The sequence below is a fragment of the Gadus macrocephalus genome, chromosome 4 (genome assembly GCF_031168955.1).
Source record: "Gadus macrocephalus chromosome 4, ASM3116895v1".
NCBI classification, from domain to species: Eukaryota; Metazoa; Chordata; class Actinopteri; order Gadiformes; family Gadidae; genus Gadus; species Gadus macrocephalus.
The window spans coordinates 22,523,374-22,540,408 of NC_082385.1; the positions used below are offsets into that span (position 1 = coordinate 22,523,374).

A 17,035-nucleotide genomic window follows, 5' to 3' on the forward strand; every position below is an offset into this window, starting at 1 on the left:
GATTCCCTTGCCCATCCAGAAAAAAAGGACAGGTCACGGGTTGAATGACATGAAAAAAGTTAGAAAAATATACATCAAATAAAAATGGACACATTTACAACACACATTTGATATGGAAATAACAAAAACAGCACCAAATCGGTGAAAAATAAACAACAATGGTAGGCGTAAAAGTCTACAAACAGGCCACCATTAATGCTCTGCTCCGTAAAACATATTGAATTCGATGTACACGGCTGGACGTTGGGCCAGGGACCCAGGGGGTCGCAGCCAGGCGAGCAGCCAAGAGCTGCTTAGAAAGTAGTGATGGCTCCTCAAGTACAGGAACATGGTAGAGAGATGGTTCCTCAGTTAGGAGTGCTTGTCCACCAGTGTTTACTAGCCATGTATTGGAGGGAGGGGGACGGGGTTGGAAATGCAAATGCATGCTTTGGCTTCAGTGGCTTGGCTTTTTTTTTTTTTGTGTGTTTGCGTTTTTGTTTTGGGATAACATTCAAAGAATCTTCAGGGAAAATATGGGGCCTTTCCGCCCCAATGCATGCTGGTAGGCTGATGGGTTGTGTTTTTCGTACGAAGCCATCACTCAGGAAGGGGGAGGGGTTTATAAAGGGCTGGGCTACATAGAAGGCTGAACTTTCATTTCCCTAAAATTTAGCATCAATCTAGCGTCTTCCAGCGGGTGACCTGTCAACCCCTTTTTATTCCCTCCCGCCACTGAAGCCTGCCTCTACTCCCCTTAAGCAATGAGTGTCTTCTCATTTTTCTCACAGAAAAAGATTCATTCCAAGGGAAAGAAAAAATCCAAACCAAAACCACACCCTCAACAGACCAAGTCTTTGAAAGAAGTAAATGTTCCACGTAAACATGCTGACCGCTCCTCTTGTCATCGTCTCATTCTGCGCTGCAGGGACCTGCATTCTTTAGCCACAGGGGCCACAAAACTAAGTAGTATCTTGTGACTTAAGGCAATCTTCTTTTCCTGAATCCACCGGATTTTCCTGAAAACCGGTGGATCTGCACCAAGGCACTCCTCCAGTCCGTCAGTATCGGACCGAACGCGTCCGGGACCCGCACGCCGGTCCCCTGTGTCTAGGGCCCCGACCGTCGTCCAGGGCAACAGCTCATCCAATGGCGGCGTTTGCTATGGGGACGGTGCGGTGCGGCGGCGGGACCCGGGACCCGTCTCAAAGTCCACAGTGAACGCATCTCGTTACAGAATGCCGACGAGCCCCCAGGCCGGTCGTCGTGGGCCCAGCGGCTGGGGGATTGTTTTTGTAGGCAAAATTTGTTGAGAAAATAATGGTACAAATGAATCAAAGGACTGACCAACTGTGTGTTGGCCAAAGGGTTCCGGTGGCAATGGCCACACGTCCACTGTACTCTGCACCGTGAGTATTTTACAGCTCTCCTCCGCCGCCTCAAGACTTCAAATGGGCTAGCACCCTAGCCTTCAGGCCGGGTCATGTCGCTAGCCACCGTCGCGAATGCTAACATGGTGGGGGGGGGGGGGGGGGGGTTGCTAAGACTGGCACAAAATGTGTGTGACCAAGCGAGTGTTGCTAAGCAACGCACGCAAGCTTCAGGATGTATTTTTTTGTTTCCTTTTATCGATTTTGAGTCTGCCATCTTCTGATTGGCTCCCTACTCGTGAGGCTGAGCCCGCCCACGCCCTCTCATTGGTTAGAGGGGCCGCCCATCGAGGTGACTGATGTGCCGGGCGGTAAATGAAGGTAACGGTCTAGGCTCTTTCGAAAAAATCGAAGGAGGCGTTTCTCCAGAGCGACCGATGAGGGCGATGTAACACAGAGATGGCTCCCCTCTGCTACAGTGGTTCCCCCTCTTCCATTGGTTCCTCCTGTTGCCTAGGGGACAACAAAGAAAGGTGCATTTCAAAACACAAACGCAACATGACCCTATAACCTATGATCTTTCCTTTTGTTGTTCACTAATTGCTCGCTAAGAAAAGATAGCTCGCTAGCATTAGTTCAATGAAGCTAGCGGTAGCTAGAGATAAAGTCATCGCAGACTTTGAACCGATAATCAATATAAATAAGAGCAGACAGGGAGTGAGTGTCCAAAAGTGACCCTGCATTCCATATTTTTTAAACCAGTTGAAAGAGATTAGCTTAATCCTGTTTTAAAACAAACATGATTAAAACAAACTGTATAAAAGGGTTATTTAGTGTAATTTATGGTTAGGCAATCATCGTGTATCTTAGCATGAATGTACACTTGTAGTGTAATGTAGGCCACAAACCACAACCTTTACAATACAGTTTAAACAGAGGGTGATAACTTTACAGAGTAAATAAGTTATACCTTTCAAATGTATAAAACATACTTAATGTATGAACTAGGGCTGCAACTAACAATTATTTCAATAATCGATTAATCGTTGAATCTGGATACATCGATTACATTACTTCAAATTCACAGTGCAGACTGAAATGTAAAAACAACAGGTTATTGCTCCAATGTCCCTGAGCCATTTAAAGTAACATTAAATGATAAAATATCTATAAAAACATAACTGGAAAAACACAAAAAAAACATACAATGTATTATATACATTTATGTATACATCTATAAAAATGAAAAGACTCCTTTCTTTTATAAAGTGCACAAAATGAGGTTTTCAGTTGTTTAAGTCAAACCGGTAAAAGGGATTCTGTTAAATTTTGTTAGAAGACCAATCACAGCCCTTACGTCTCTGTCCGTCTCCGTACGCATCGACAGATAGTTAAAAAAAATTGGATACACACGTAGAGCTAAGGAGAGGGTCTCCGACAGGCTCTCCATCGACGGAGGGCTCTCCATGTCTACGTACAGCACTTTACTGAGGACTATAAATCCACCTTTGAAGGGTCCATGCATGAAGCATGGACCTGTGGGCGTCGGCAGTTCCGCCCCTACGAGTGACGTATTAATTGCGCGACTCAACGAATCGATGACAGAATTAGTTGCCACCGCTTTTAGTAATCGATTTTTATCAATTTTATCGATTCGTTGTTGCAGCCCTAGTATGAACGAAAAGATTGCATATAGATTTAATTGTTTTGTGTTCATTAATTCATGTTACCATCGTCATCATCATCCTACTGATATTTTATTCACCAATATTTGTTCTCTTGTTTGTACATACACACTTTACTACAACTCCCACAATGCCGTGCAGCAGGGGGGCCTCACCTGTGCTCCATAGCGTTGCTATTGGCAACGGAGAGTGAGGCCATGGCGTGGACGGTCTCTGCCTCCTCCGAGTCGCCTCGCTTGGCCTCCAGCAGGGAGAGACCCAGCCTGGTTGCAGACCGCTGCACAGCACGCCAGTACTTACCTGGAGGGGGAGGGGGGGAGACAGAGAGGGAGGGGGAGGGAGGGAGGGGGAGAGAGAGGGAGGGAGAGAGAGAGAGAGAGGGAGTGAGAGAGAAAGAGAGAGAGGGAGGGAGACAGAGAGGGCAGAGGGGAGAGAATGGAGATAGAGAGGTAGAGTTGGTGGGGGACAGATGGGTTCAGAGAGAGAGAGAGAGAGAGAGAGAGAGAGAGAGAGAGAGAGAGAGAGAGAGAGAGAGAGAGAGAGAGAGAGAGAGAGAGAGAGAGAGAGAGAGGATGTAGAGGTAGGGAGAGAGAGAGAGAGAGAGGATGTAGAGGTAGGGAAAGAGAGAGATTGATGTTTGGAGAAATTAGGGCGTTTCATCTTTATAAACATTTAGTGAATTCCAGTATCTTTCCAGCTGGTACAACCCTACACCACGACACCAGAGGGTCTTCGATCTAAGGACCCGAGAGACCATCCCAGTGTGATTTGGGGCCGGCCACACCCCCAGAACACATGGTGTGGTGATCCTGGCCTTCAAACAATAGGATCACCAATTCACACACAAGGGGGCAGTATAGCATTTAAAACCCCAAAGCTAGTGAAGACGGGAGGAGTCTTTAAAAGGGTCCGCCCAGAGGAGTCTTCTGTGCTGCCCTCTCGCCCAGTGGAGGGCGAGAGACTCCTCTCTCTCTCTCCCCCCACTCCTCTCTCTCGCTCTGCCCCCACTCCTCTCTCTCCCCCAACTCCTCTACCTCTCCTCTCTCCCCCTCCTCTCTCTGCCCCCCGCAGGCTGTCGTGTGTGAGCCAAAACCCTGTCATGATTCTGTGTTCCCTCATGCAGATATCACATAATGACCAGTAAACCTGCCCTGCGCATGTCTGTTGACGTGTGTGTGTGTGTGTCGCAAATGCTGTCATATGTATAAACGGTGTCGAAGTTTACAGCAGGAGATGTCCTGAGTGGACCTTTTCCCAAAACAGAGAAGAGAAGCCTTGTCGTATTCCTTGTATGCTATTTTGCAATACGCCTCTGAATGTGTGGAAATGTAAGCCGACACCAACCGTGAAAATCTTTGTTAAAGCCCCTCCCATTTTGCTTCAATGTGTCTCTTATTTTGTATTACTATCTCTTATTTTTCGCAGTGTCTCTTCATTTTTGGTTGCGTCTCTCTTTATTTTAGAGGCACAACAACACAACAACAACACAATAAGAGGCTATAGTTGTGTCTCTTATTATTGTGTAGTAGTGTCTTTTATTGTGTACTACTATGGTTTCTTATTTTGGACTAGTGTCTCCTATTGTGTAGTAGTGTCTCTTATTGTGTACAAAGATGGTGTGTTATTGTATAGTAGTGTCTCATATTTTGTAGTAGTGTCTCTTATTGTGTAGTAGTGACTCTTATTGTTTAGTTGGGTCTCTTAATGTGTAGTAGTGCGGTTAGGGGTGGTTCCAGCGGCGGTAGGACCTACTGTGCATCTCGATGACCTTCCCCAGGGATCGGACGGCGTTGGGGTTGGGCCGCTGCTCCAGGACCGCCTTGGGCAGCGGATCCAGCTGGGGACGGAAACACAAAAACAGTTGATGACCTCATTGTTCTTTATTAATAATTCAAAAGAAGGGAAATCGGGTTCTGTATTAAAAGCATTATACTTGTATTTTGATTTAAATTATTGTAATCATATAATATGCTATTAATCATCATTAGTGTTGCTGAATTTTCTCCATCCATTCCCAGGCCATGGGATGTAGTATTAGTTATTTTGCGTTTCTGTTGAAGTTCTAGTACTTTCCACCAGGGGTCAGTGTCACACCGGAGCAAAAGGGAGCCGAACCAGAATCAGCTCATTGATAACGATACACACAGGGGCCATTTTGCTCAAGGACCCTCTACAGAAGAGACTGCAGACGTGGGGAATCGAACCCGGAACCTTTTGTTACCTCCTGGCCCAGCAGGGCAGCCACACAAGCCTCCGAAGCGTCACAGATTGCGGTGAGGTCGTGACCCCCCTCCAACGCCAGAACCACCCTCCCCCCGGCGAGGGTCATCAGCTGACGGGTCAGGTGACCGAAACCTGGGGGAACAAGAGGGCATTAGAGAGAGAGAGAGAGAGAGAGAGAGAGAGAGAGAGAGAGAGAGAGAGAGAGAGAGAGAGAGAGAGAGTGAGAGAGATGGAGCAAGGGAGTAAGAGATAGAGTGGAGAGAGTGAGACAAGGAGAGAGGGAGGGAGAGTATGTGAGAGAGAGATAGAAAGAGAGCATCAAAGACAAATACATGCAGAGCACGATAGACGACAATAGCAATCTCAAAAGCTTTATTTACGCAGGTACTGTCATGGTCTGTCGTGTTTTGGTGTGTTTCCCTGTGTTTCCCTCCTGTGTTGATTACTGCTCCCTCCCCTAAAGTGTCTCAGCTGTTCCTCGTTGCATGTCTTGTGTTTGTTACCTAAGCCCTTGTCTTTCCTTTGTTCCTCGTGCTGTCATTGTGGTTTGTTGGTCCTGCGTGTTCTCTATGGTTACCTGTGTTCCCTTGCTCCTTGCTTCTTGCCTTAGCCTTTTGGCGGAAATAAAGTGCAGTTTTCCCTAAACCGTCTGCATCTGGGTCCTACCTGCCTGCCCCCACAACCCCAGGTACAAATTGTTGACTAAGGCGGTCCACCACTGGTTGCTCTGCCCTCTCTCCAGTGGTTGATCTGCACTAGCAAGTGCAGCGCTGATACAGCTGGGATGGACTGAATGTATCAGTGAACCCTGCAGGAGCCGCCCACCACCCCTCTCTCCACGGAGCTGTTGCTGGGCAGGTTCAACTCACATTTGGAGGTGAGCATGTAGCCCCCCAGCGGAGGGGGATGTCCCTCCACAGCGTCGAAGCCCGACGAGATGAGCACCACATCGGGGGAGAACTCACTGGCGATGGGCATCACCACCGTCCTAAGGACCATAGAGGAAGTGATGTCATGGAGAGAGAGAAGTGATCTCACGAGATAGAGGAGAAGTGATATCATAGAGCGAGTGGAGAAGTGATCTCACGAGACAGAGGAGAAGTGATCTCACGAGACAGAGGAGAAGTGATATCATAGAGCGAGTGGAGAAGTGATTTCACGAGACAGAGGAGAAGTGATATCATAGAGCGAGAGGAGAAGTGATGACATGGAGAGAGGAGGAGAAGTGATGTCATGTAGAGAAAGGAGAAGTGATGTCATGGAGAGAGGAGGAGAAGCGATGTCATAGAGAGAGAGGAGGAGAAGTGATGTCATGGTGGCAAGAAAAGGCGGTGGGTTGGGGGATGTGGATGAGCAATGTCACACTGTGTATTCAAATGTGTGTGTGCTGTGATCAAGAACTGTTTTTATTGTAGATTTATTGCTCAATTAGAATTTTGTGTGTGTACATGTAAATGTGTGCATAGGTGTGTGTGTGTGTGTTTGTGTCTCGTGTGAATAGGTGAGTTACCTGAAGGCAGCCAGGTACTCTGCGTCTCCCATGGGGGGGTCCAGACCCCCGGTAAATGCTATGTTGACGTTGAAACCCACCCCTGCACCACTGCCCACCTGCACAAACACACACGTATACGTGCACATTAGAAAACACACTATGAAGACGCTGATTGACCAAAACAGATTCTTACATGCACACACACACACACACACACACACACACACACACACACACACACACACACACACACACACACACACACACACACACACACACACACACACACACACACACACACACACACACACACACATCTCTTCCGGAGTGCTTTGGTCAGGATTAGAGATGTGAACAAAATCTCTGATCTCTTTATTGAGGGATATCCCTTTGGATCTCTTCTACTAAGTCTCCCCATCTCTGTCTGTCTGTACCCTCTCTCTCTCTGTCTCTCTCTCTCTCTCTCTCTCTGCCTCACCTCATCGGGTGCTCCGCTGCCGGGGAAGAAGTTCCCGTCGTCATAGCGATGGATGGACAGGTAGAGGACGTTGGGGTCGTCGTAGAATGCCTGCTGGGTGCCGTTGCCATGGTGAACGTCCTGAGAGGCGGTAAGCAGAGCAGCACACAACCAATCACTCGACCATCTTTGACCAATCAGCATCCGTTATTCTCAGAGCATTACCATAGTTCAGAAAAGAGCAACACTAGTGTAATTAAAAAGAAATCTAATGAGTAAAATACTAAAAATAGTGATTTAAGTTTGTTTTAATTTCCCATACAGGATTAACTAAAGCACCATAGTGCCCTGAGTGCTTAAGTGTATTTGGATCGTTTGACTGATTGCTAGCCTCAAACACAAGATGTATGCTAGCTGACACAAACTAAACAGAAACACAAAGAGCTTTTTGTGTTTTGTACAAGTTATCGGTTTAATAATCTGCATTGTAAATCGTCAATGCCAATGATTATTTATATTTATTCTTTGGTTGTTGAATATCTCGATGACAGGTACTGAAACTTGGTTACCAGTTCGGTCAAACTGATTCGGCATCTTCTCTCTGATTGGGTGAATGGAGGTGATGTCATTTGATGCAACATGGTCACTTTAGCAACAACTGTCAACAAGTCAGGTCATTAGGTCAAAAAACGCACTTGTTTGCTCAGTTTGGCGGCATCATTGAAATTATAATAAATGGATGTTTTCTAGTGTTTGGTTGCCCTTTAATTGCCTCAGAATCAATTGTGTCCTTATGGCAATTCTAATGAATTACGGCTCATAGTCCAAGTGATTAAAGAACCTGGTTAACTCATGTTCAGTGAACTCGTGTATGGGATCAAATTGTTCTGTTCTGTCCTTCAGAAGCTGTTGACATTTGGGCCGTTCAACGCAGAACCATCATTTACCCTTAAGTGTGCTGTAATGTAAAGTCCTTGGAGATTTTGTGTTACGTGTGTGTGTGTCGCGTTCATGTGTGTGTGTGTATGTGTGTGTGTTTACTGACCCAGTCCACGATGAGGATTCTGTTGACGCTGAGTCGCTGCTGCAGCAGCCTTGCAGCGATCGCCACTGAGTTGAAATAACAGAATCCCCTAGGCGAGAGAGAGAGAGAGAGAGAGAGAGAGAGAGAGAGGGATGGATGGACAGAGAAATAGTTAGTTATATTTTTAAACCAATTCTTGTCTGTAATTGTATTATTTTTTGCGTTGACAATGTACATTTCCCTCTGCTAATAAAGCTCTCTGAATTCAATTGACCGACAGACAGCGGTAGAGAGAGATGGAGAGAGATGGGGAGAGTTAAAATGGTGGATTTATGTCTGGGTTTCAATACATTTGAAGTGCACTCTTGACAAGCAATGAGTAATAAATGAACGGCTGTCAAAGCAAAAGCGAGACTCTTCAGAAAGAATAAACATATACTCTACTGTTTAAAAAAAACATGATAATAAAACCAAACACATGTAATTCCTGACTGGTCTAGGCCGCCTCAGCGGGGTCCTTACATGGGAGTGCTCTCCTCGGCGTGATGTCCGGGAGGTCGGACAACGGCGAAGCCGTTCTGGAAGACACAAGAGAAGAAGTTGATGCCTACCGACAATACAAGGTACAATGTATCTTTATTATCCCTGAGGGGTAATTTGATGCACACCCAGCAGTCAAAAAAGAACAGCAAACACATAACGGATAAGACAACAAATAACACAAAACAGATCACAACACAAAAAAGATTACACTCGTTAGATGTGATCATTGACCAGACTGATGGCTGCAGGCATAATTATTTTTTTCAACTGGTTTGTTTGGCAAAGTGGCAGCCTTTATCTGCGCCCTGATGGCAGCAAGGGAAATTCAAAGTAAAGGGGATGGGTTGTGTCAGCCATGATTGAGCAGGACTTCCTCAATGACCTGACCTTATATAGGTCATTAAGGTTGCTCATTTGAGTGCCAGCAATCTTGCTGCCCATTTTCACGATCGCCTACAGCCGATTTTTCTGTTCAACAGAAAGTGACCCATGCCAGCAGATAAAACAAAAGGTGAGAACATGTACAATAAAACAAGAATAAATCATTTTCATAAAAGTGGTGTCAACATGAAAACTGCGGAGCTTCCGATAAATATACACACGCTTATGTGCTTTATTGCACACAGCATCGACATGGGGCTCAAAGCTTAATTTGTTGTCAACCACAGTCCCTAGATGATATTTATACCGCTGCACCACTTCAACAGGCTGATCGTTTATTAAAACAGGGGAGATGACAGATGGAGTTTTTCTAAAATCAATGCATAACTCCTTAGTTTTCGCCACATTAATATTTAAAAAGGATGATTCACACCAGTTCATAAAATCGTTCACTACAGGACCGTGTTCAGGGTCGTCACTGCTGAGGAGGGACACAATAACAGAATCATACTCAAATAAAAAAAAAAGACATTGAACAGCAACATCAAGACAACGTCCCATCTTCATCATGACCTCCCTCTATTCCTCTCTTTCACTTCTTTCATGGTCCTAGGTGTACATTATAATAACAACACATCTATATGGAGTTCATCCAGTAGAAGTGCACCTATGTAGAGCGTATAACACAGTGGTTCTCAACCTTTTTTGAGCAAACGCCCCCCTGACCTTACCTGATCCTCTGGCGCCCCCCCCCCCCCCCCCCCCCCCCCCCCCCCAATAAAAATAAATAAATAAACTAACAACCCCACTCACACTCATGTTATATTGCTTAAAGTTGTCAGTGCATCGTTTTTCATTGATTTTGCGTTGGTCACTAATAGCAGTGAATGCCCTCTGAGTCGGTTTTGGTGCAAAAAATATAAAAATATTAATGAATATTCATGACATGCAATTAAACTTCCAGAGAGAGAGAGAGAGAGAGAGAGAGAGAGAGAGAGAGAGAGAGAGAGAGAGAGAGAGAGAGAGAGAGAGAGAGAGAGAGAGAGAGAGAGAGAGAGAGACCGACCAAGAAAGAAGAGTTGAGGAAGAAGAGTTGAGGAAGAAATGGTTGGATTGAACATTCATTCACGCGACTCCCGGCCGCGAGTTTATTTTTTGCAGGGTGGTAGCGGGAAGCTCGTGAATATTAATGAGGGAACTCATCCCTCATTGGCTGGACTTGGCTCGCTGGGACTTTGTCAGAGGGCTTGTGAAAACAGAGGGCTTGTGAAAATCAAGAACGCAAAAAAATGAAACGTTGTTATAAATCAACACAAATCATTGTATCAATAGTGTGACACATGTTATACAGTAGTTGTTTTTAGACGAGTTAGCATTACGAGCTAACGTTTGTTTTGGCACTTACAGAAAGGTAGCTATAGAGTTGCCGTGTAGTAGGTGGATTGATAGGTGAAAATCAATATTAAAATTAATTTAGCCCTACGCGAAAAATATTCTATGGATAGGCCTACAGATTTTATGGCCCTTCTTTCGATAATGTAATTGGTTGTGGGGTGTGGCAGAACCACTATGAACAAATAGGCCTATCAGAAATCATACGGTTTATTCTTATCCATCTACACCTAACCTCCAGCAGCTCCATCTCCTCAAAGTTGACATGGGTCTGGCAAATGTTGCAAGCTTTAATAAATCCTGCCATTATGCTCACTACTTCTAGAAACAGAACAGAATGGAATCTTAATGGAAATATCAAGACATGGATCGACAACAATTAGAAAAAAAAAACTTGGAAACAATCACCAGCTGCCGAAAGCACTGCGATGCGCTATAGGCTACATAACGTTATAAAATATAATAAATAAAAAAATGATTTACTACAGTAGCCCAGGCTGTGACACATAAACAGTTTCACAGGGGCTTTTAGACGAGTGAGCTAACGTTTGTACTTACAGAAAGGTAGCTATAGAGTTGCCGTATAGGTGGGTATCATGTGTCACATTATTGCTAAAATGATTCGTGTTAATTTATAACAACGTTTAATTCATTTGCCGATGCGCTATACATAACGTTATAAAATATAATAAATACAAAAAGGATTTACTACAGTAGCCCCCGTGACACATAAACAGTTTCACAGGGGCTTTTAGACGAGTGAGCTAACGTTTGTACTTACAGAAAGGTAGCTATAGAGTTGCCGTGTAGTAGGTGGGTATTATGTGTCACATTATTCGTGTTGATTTATTCATTTGCGTTCGTGATTTTCACACAAGCCCTCTAAAGTCCCAGCAAGCCAAGTCCCCAGCCAACAAGTCCCAGCCAATCAGGGATCAGTTCCCTCATGAATATTCACGAGCTTCCCGCTACCACCCTGCAAAAAAAAAAATTCGTCTCCCGTCGTGCCGCGGCACCCTGCGGCCCGGGCACCGTGACCTTGGGCACTGCGACCACTCCCACGTCTCACGCGACTACCCCGTGAACGAATGAATGAATGGCCCGGGAACCACGGACACCGCGGCCCGGGCAACGCGGACTCCACGAAAAACAGATCGCACGCAGAGGCCTAATAAGGCCTATATATTTTGTATTTCAAATGCAACAGCCTTTTCATGGAGACTACGCTCAGAGCAGCTGGAACTGAACAAGAGGAAGAAGGAAAAACGGGCTATGAAACAAAATTTGATATTTTTTTCTTGCTATCGGCCATGTTGATTGTGTTTGTGTTGGTTATTGACCTGTTAACCCGCGAATTTGGGTTATGTTTATCAGCGTTACTATAGCGATCATGACGATAGCTGATCTAACGGGAGTCCGGGCGTGTGCAGGACCGAACCGCGCTGTATTATCACTGTTCCATTGCGCATAGACAGTAAAAAGTAGCTGAGACGGTAGAGGGGTTAGAAACCAATACATGAAAATAGGCTTTTTATTTCAGGTAGCCTATTCTTTCACCCAAACTTTTTTTTCTTTTAAATAAATAAAATACCCCCCCAAAAATGGAGTCACGTTCCCAGCGCCCCCCCTAGGTTGCGCCCCCGTTGAGAAACCATGGTATAACATAATGGACCCTATCTTGCACCCAGCGCAATTTACTTTCTACACCGACTCATGTATCGCTGCTTGTTTGCACCCGGCGCAAAGCAGATTTTTCTCCCGCAGCAAACTCGCGCCACTACACTTGCACCCTGAGAGGAGAGCCGAGTTCCGGCGCAAATTATACATGATGCTATCTTACAGATCGATTTTGCAATTGCGTCACTGACCAAAAAAATACTGGTTCAAGTACCCTAGCGTATAGCACAGTTGGTGTTGCTATTTTGACGTGCCTAGGCGGGTCGGAACTGTAACATAAGCTTACACACACGTAGGCTATACACAGCACAAACATGCACACAATTAGCCTAATTTAAATATTATGATGTCAAAGATTGTTCATGTGTGTGAAACTGCATAGAAATAGCATGTGGATTGTGGACACATTTCTTTTCCATAGGGGCTGCATGAATGAACACTGTAGTAGGCTATGACATGCGTTAAAATAATAATATTAACAATAATAAACTCGAGCAAAGTATATCCCAGCCTTCTAAAACAAGATCTCCTTTAGGGTAAATGATAACGTTGGTTAAATTATTTGGGAAAGAACAGCTGATAATAAATTGTACTTTTAAATCAATACATAGGCAAACACTGTAAGCAAACACATATTTTCTTGACACAGACATCGTTTACAAGCCCATAACTTTTTGGATTGATGAGTATTTGATTGTGAGGAAACATACTTTTACAGCGAGTGAGTGTTTAAAAGAATTAATGAATGCGGGTGATGCTTGGCGCACGTGTGTCTGTTTAAACACACGCAAACTAAACACGCTAACGCATAATACAGTCCATGGCAATGTATATTAACCGGGGGACACATGCATATTATGAACACAAGTTGATAACGATAATGTATACAATACTGGAAAGAAACTATGTTTGTTAATGTATTGCCGCATATCATTAAATATGCCCACAGTTGCAGCCACAGGACCACATATCATAAGTGTTAAGTTCTCTTGGCTGAAATTTACGACTCAGTGTTTCTAAAGTTGTAGAAGAAAACGCTATTCCATGTGTGAATTAGGCCATATTATTTGGACATAAAGTGAGCCATTTGAGTTTGAAATTCATGTGGTCATGCATCTGTCTCAGGGGAGACTGCAAACGCGCTGTCAAAATATCAACTCGTCAGTTTCAATTGCGCTCATGGATTTTAAAGGGGATGGGAGATGGCACTCTCATTGGTTTATCGCATGTTACGCCCAAAACTCACCTATTCAGACCAACCCATTTTAGATTTGCGTCGGGCGCACAAGTCATTTATCCGCCCGTATAATAGCAACAGCGCCAGAGACCCGCCCACAAAGCTACTTCCGTTTTGCCCTTCTCACTTGCTCTTCAGACCGTTAAAATGGGGCCCATTGTTTCCGGGGGGGGCGGGGGGTGTCTGCGTGACATTGCGACAATGTGAACCAAAGCGGCTCAGGTCTATTTATAGAGAACAGGAACACTGGTTTGATATAAACGGTCTCAAAGAGAGGGCACCCCAGGGGCACAAAAAAAGGCATCAATACAGCATCCATGACGGATCCTTGGGTTTGGGAAACCTTCTAGAATCTTTTAAGTTGCCATGGGTTCCCCAAAGGTGAGTTCATATGTAATATTAATATTCACATTAATAATAGATGATCTTTGCATTTAATTATGCTCTATATTTACTCTGTGTTTTGAGGATATGACAACATATTGACCGACCAAGCAATTCATCGACTCGACTTGAAGAGCCAGTGAACCTTGTTCTAGATAGGAGGGGGGAGGTGTTATCCCCATGGTTACGGGCCAAGGCGTATTTGTGATACTTCTTTAGTTCTGTCGTTGTGTATGAGCATTATAATGAGCGTTGCTTTATCTGACACACGTCACACACCGTAGCGTTACACTACATGTGTCCGGGAAGATGCAGGTATTAAAGGGGTGATATTATGCCGCCAGTTTTGGTGTAATTAGCCATTACAATCCGTTGAAAAATCTGCCTTTTCCTGTGCCCTAGTGACATCATTAGTGGGCGTATCCACCTAGATGTATGCTTGATAGATCAGTCCACCGGCCTACCCAGTGGACTGTAGCAAATGTTGCTTATTTATCCAACATACATTAAGGTGGACATACCCACTTGTGATTTTCAAAAGGCTTGTAAAGGCTAATCACACTCACACCAGGTGGCATGATATCACCCCTTTAAATATACCGCTGCTAAGACGGAGCTTCACCCTCCACACACAGCGTGGTGTTACACCGTAAGTGTCCAAAAAGCTTTACTTTCTCGCTGACACCGCAGTCCACCGCTACAGACAGAGCTCCACACGTCCACACAAACCTAGCCCCTGGTGTCCCTTGATTGTGATGTAAGACTACCTCGGGTAAAGGAAGTCTGACGTCTCGATAAGAACGCCACCTGGGTTCAGCAGAGTGGAATGTTCACACCGTGTTTTGGGGAGAAACAGACAAAGGATTTTATCCCCTTTTTTCTTGAAATTGGTGTGTGACAAAAGCAGTGACGAAATGACATAGATTACTATGACCATATAAGACAAATTATCATGTTTAAAATGTATGAATATTTTTTCTCTTTAAAGGAGAGAGAAACAAAGAGGAAAGAGAGAGAGAGAGAGAGAGAGAAAGAGAGCCTCAAGCACAGAGAGGCAGGGCGAGAGATAAAAAGCGAGAGAAACAAAAACAGACAGAGGGAGAGATGTAAACAGAGCGACAAAGAGATATAAACAGAGACGGATATAGAAAGAGAGATGGATGGAAATAGAAAGTTAGAAAATGGTCTAAAGCGTGAGACATAAACATTAAACAATTAGAAAGAGACAGAAAGAGATGTAAAAAACTAAGAGAGAGAGAAAGAGAGGGAGAGAGAGATAGATTGCAACAGAAGGGTGAAGATAGAGAGAGATAAAGAGGAAGCCAGAATGAGACACATAGTTTGTGTGTACGTGCATGACTGAACTTCTGGTGTGTGCGTTCGTGTGTGTTTGTACCTTGAGCTCGCTGTGTGTGTGTGTGTGTGTGTGTGTGTGTGTGTGTGTGTGTGTGTGTGTGTGTGTGTGTGTGTGTGTGTGTGTGTGTTTGTACCTTGAGTGCCCTCTGTGTGTGTGTGTGTGTGTGTGGGGGGGGGGGGGGGGGGGGGGGGGGTGTGTGTGTACCTTCAGCTCCCCGGTGGCCACCTTCAGCACCAGTTCCACCACAGAGCCGACCGCTAGCCGTGCCGCACTGGATGAGTGCACCTCATTCCATATGGTGTCACTGTCCACCTGCACACAAACAAACACACACACACACACACACACACCAAACACACACACACACATGCACGCACACACGCACATATGGCCGCACACACACGCACACACACACACACACACACACGCACGCACGCACGCACGCACACACAAATAAGAAACAAATGAACTATGAACAGTTATCTTTAAATATTGTTGAATATCTGTCCTGTAAAATATGTAAACGGCCGCACAAAATGTGTGCATGAATGGGTGAATGTTAGGCGATATAGTAAAGCGCTTTGAGTCGCCACTGGTTAGGTAAGCGCTGTAGTAATGCAGTCCATTTACCATTTACATTACAAAATCTGCTGAACAAGACTCCTCCCCTCTCAGTGCTAAACTATCGCACACGAGGATGAGGTCCACCGTGATGTGGTCACCTCTACGACGGGTCTGAGGAGACAGTGAGGATCTAGGGACACACGAAGGTGATCCACATACCAGACGTTTGGAGGAGACACCAGCGATGGAGGTTGTTATAAAGTCACTGCTTGTGTGCGTAGGGCAGAGAGAGACGGAGAGAGTCGGAGAGAGACAGATTGAGATAGAGAGAGAGGGAGAGAGACAGAGATAGATGGAGAGAGACGGAGAGAAAGAGGGAGAGAGAGTGAGAGACAGAGAGAGAGATGGAGAGAGACGGAGAGAGAGAGGGACGGAGAGAGAGAGAGAGAGACCGAGAGAGGGACAGAGAGAGAGAGACGACCTACCCCCACTCCTCCGCAGGGCAGCCTGACGAACATGGGCGTGACAGAGCCTGTGGGGAGAGAGAGAGAGAGAGAGAGAGAGAGAGAGAGAGAGAGAGAGAGAGAGAGAGAGAGATAATAATCCTGCTCACCCTGTGAAACACAGCAGCATCCTTCTCTGTTAAAACCCCTTCCTTTAAAACATGTTTGCATGTTCTCTCTCAGAGCGTGGTGTGTGTGTGTGTGTGTGTGTGTGTGTGTATGTGCACGCCCGTGTGTGTGCGTGTGTGTTCTTAAAGTCTCTCTTCTGTCTAACAGGGTAGTTTGTGTGTGTGTGTTCCTACAGTCTATCTTCTGTCTCAGAGGGTTGTGTGTGTGTGTGTGTGTGTGTGTGTGTGTCTGTACGTGTGTGTGTGTGTGTGTGTGTGTGTGTGTGTGTGTGTGTGTGTGTGTGTGTGTGTGTGTGTGTGTGTGTGTGTGTGTGTGTGTGTGTGTGTGTGTGTGTGTGTGTCCCTACAGTCTATCTTCTGTCTCAGGGGGTTGGTTCCGTACAGCAGGACGTGGGCCTCTGAGTGGACTGTCTGCAGCTCCTCCAGAGTCGCCTTCCTCCCCCTGATGCACTACACACACAAACACACACACACACACACACATACACACACACATACACACGCATGCCACACACATGCACACACACAGATATGCACACATACACAAACACAAACACACACACACACACATACACATGCACACACACGAACACACACACACACACACATATATAAACACCCACACACACACATACACAC

At 45.3% G+C, this 17,035-nt stretch overlaps 1 protein-coding gene and 1 long non-coding RNA gene across 5 annotated transcripts in view; one reads left to right on the forward strand and one right to left on the reverse strand.

Moving 5' to 3' along the window:
• Window positions 1-660: 660 nt before the first annotated feature.
• LOC132455142 (histone deacetylase 4-like) overlaps window positions 661-17,035 on the reverse strand; it is a 181,008-nt gene continuing 164,633 nt past the window's right edge. For all 4 annotated transcript variants that reach the window (XM_060048870.1, XM_060048873.1, XM_060048872.1 and 1 more), the window contains 12 exons: window positions 16,744-16,846; window positions 16,251-16,297; window positions 15,406-15,513; window positions 8,753-8,808; window positions 8,252-8,339; window positions 7,228-7,347; window positions 6,768-6,865; window positions 6,127-6,245; window positions 5,256-5,389; window positions 4,787-4,871; window positions 3,190-3,334; window positions 661-1,862 (listed from right to left, as the gene is read on the reverse strand). In XM_060048870.1, the coding sequence (XP_059904853.1) occupies window positions 1,823-1,862; window positions 3,190-3,334; window positions 4,787-4,871; window positions 5,256-5,389; window positions 6,127-6,245; window positions 6,768-6,865; window positions 7,228-7,347; window positions 8,252-8,339; window positions 8,753-8,808; window positions 15,406-15,513; window positions 16,251-16,297; window positions 16,744-16,846 (1,143 nt within the window). In that variant the 3' untranslated portion in view covers window positions 661-1,822. The remainder of the gene's footprint in view (window positions 1,863-3,189; window positions 3,335-4,786; window positions 4,872-5,255; window positions 5,390-6,126; window positions 6,246-6,767; window positions 6,866-7,227; window positions 7,348-8,251; window positions 8,340-8,752; window positions 8,809-15,405; window positions 15,514-16,250; window positions 16,298-16,743; window positions 16,847-17,035) is intronic.
• On the forward strand, window positions 16,384-16,809 carry LOC132455167 (uncharacterized). The gene is made up of 2 exons (XR_009525114.1): window positions 16,384-16,489; window positions 16,545-16,809. It is a non-coding gene; the product is annotated as an uncharacterized LOC132455167 (long non-coding RNA).